The 1,874-nt window shown below is 41.8% G+C and overlaps 1 protein-coding gene across 1 annotated transcript in view; it reads right to left on the reverse strand.

The window, feature by feature from the left end:
* The window catches only part of LOC107081964 (metal transporter CNNM1-like), a 50,177-nt gene that overhangs the window by 19,873 nt on the left and 28,430 nt on the right, over positions 1–1,874 (reverse strand). The window contains exons 2-3 of the mRNA XM_015370352.1: positions 1,222–1,365; positions 994–1,134 (exon numbers count right to left, since the gene is read on the reverse strand). Of these exons, the coding sequence (XP_015225838.1) occupies positions 994–1,134; positions 1,222–1,365 (285 nt within the window). The remainder of the gene's footprint in view (positions 1–993; positions 1,135–1,221; positions 1,366–1,874) is intronic.

A 1,874-nucleotide genomic window follows, 5' to 3' on the forward strand; every position in this document is an offset into this window, starting at 1 on the left:
TTGCTTTATGTAGTTTTGTTTTTCTTAATGTAGTTGCGCTTTTAGATTTGTAGTTGCAGTTTGCACTTCAGGGCCACCGTACTGCTGCCCCATTCTGATTGTTTTCTTTCCCCTTGGCTTCCTTCTACTTAGTTCCACTCACAGCTGCTCCCTATTCAGCTCAATAGTCTATCCTTTGTTCTGTTCCCCTTATATACTCCTTCCTACTTCTCTGATGCTTTCTGGATTTTTTTTCGTAGTATTTTGGATTTTTAGATTTTTGAATCTGTTTTTTTTTTTTCATTAAATCTATAAGATTCACCTCTGCCTCTTTGTCTCTGCATTTGAGTCCTCAACCAACCTACATACAAATTCTGACAGAACATTTAGCAGATTGACCAAAGGAAACTGTATATAGTTTCTAAATCTGATAATGAGTTTAGGCACAGATTGAATTTAGAACGAGACTTTAACTAGGCCATTCTAACGTTTAACTCTGCATTCGTTTTGGTCTAAACTGTTTAGGGGAAGCACCAAATTAAGGGTCACTTTTTAGCTAGAAGATAATTTCCATCCAACTCTTATATAAAAAAGTATCCACACAGCATAATACTGCCACCATCATGTTTCTCCATTGCAGTAGTGTTTTCAGGGGTTATTTCTTGACTAGTCCAATAGATCGAGGCTTGCAACAGATTCTTCCACCTGAGCTGTGGACTCAGCAGCTCCTCCCAAGTTACAGTGGATTCCTTTGGTGTTGGTTACTGTTCTTCTTGCCTCTGATGTCAGCTCAGGCATCATGCTCAGACTGAACATAGTTCAGCAACATACCTAATACTGAGATATCGTTTTAGAAATAGAATTTGAACTATGCGGCTAAAAAACTGCAAATATTGGAAAACCTTCAAGAACAATGAGTTAGTTTAAAAGGCACTCACTAAATGGTCACCTTCTGCTCCCTGTGAGCTGCTTCACTGCATTCAGTCTAGAAACAACTGCAAAACACAGCGCTACCTGTTGAGAGGAAGCGGTGTGTTGCCAGGAGGAGCTGAGGGGAAATCTTGACTTTCATTTCGTTTTCTGAAAGCTTAAATATGGAGAAGTCCTGCTGCTTCCTGTCATGGTGGGAGACTCTCCGTTTGGTGCGGTTATCAGCTGAGGCAGAAACCAACGGACACAAAATGAGCGTGAAAAACTCCCACTCTAACCTCCCAAAGAGTACTGGCGTGTTTGTTTACTTACTGTAGAGGTCCGTCTCATCTAGAATCTCTGATTTGATGATTTCCTCGATCACATCTTCCAATGTGACGATGCCCATCACCTCATAGAACGGGTCGCCCTCACCTTCATTGTTCACACGCTGCACAATCGCGAGGTGGGACTTCCCTGTAATCACAACCAGTCTGTGTCACTTTTACTCAGGAGGGCCGTCATTCAGCAGCAGGCTTTAAAGAAGGCAGATTTTATAAAACAGAATAAATGAATTAGGATGCTACGTTATACCAAAAGAAAAAAAAAACTGAAATGCTCTGGTCTGAATGGTTTCCTCGTTAAACGGAGTGTTCTTGAGCTGCTGACTGCCACTACTTTGACGCCAGAGTGTTTGCTAATTTTGGATACTCTAGCCAAGCTGAGTCGAACTGAGTTTTTGTCAACCTGAGTTTAACTTTGTTTTTTCTCTTTGCCTCTTGGCTGGAAGTCATCCTGCAAACTGGATTTTTCTCGGACCTTCTCTCCCTGGAAGGATCAACTGAGCTTCAAACTGAGCTGGGATTCAAACAGGAGGTTTGGATCCACTTTCCCCAAGAGATCGTTTGAGCTTCACACTGAGAAAAGGATTATTCTCCACTACGACCCGTTCAAGTACCACAGGAAATCTGAGTGGCAGTCAGCTT

Source organism: Cyprinodon variegatus, unplaced genomic scaffold (genome assembly GCF_000732505.1).
Source record: "Cyprinodon variegatus isolate N-32 unplaced genomic scaffold, C_variegatus-1.0 Scaffold45, whole genome shotgun sequence".
Taxonomy (NCBI): domain Eukaryota; kingdom Metazoa; phylum Chordata; class Actinopteri; order Cyprinodontiformes; family Cyprinodontidae; genus Cyprinodon; species Cyprinodon variegatus.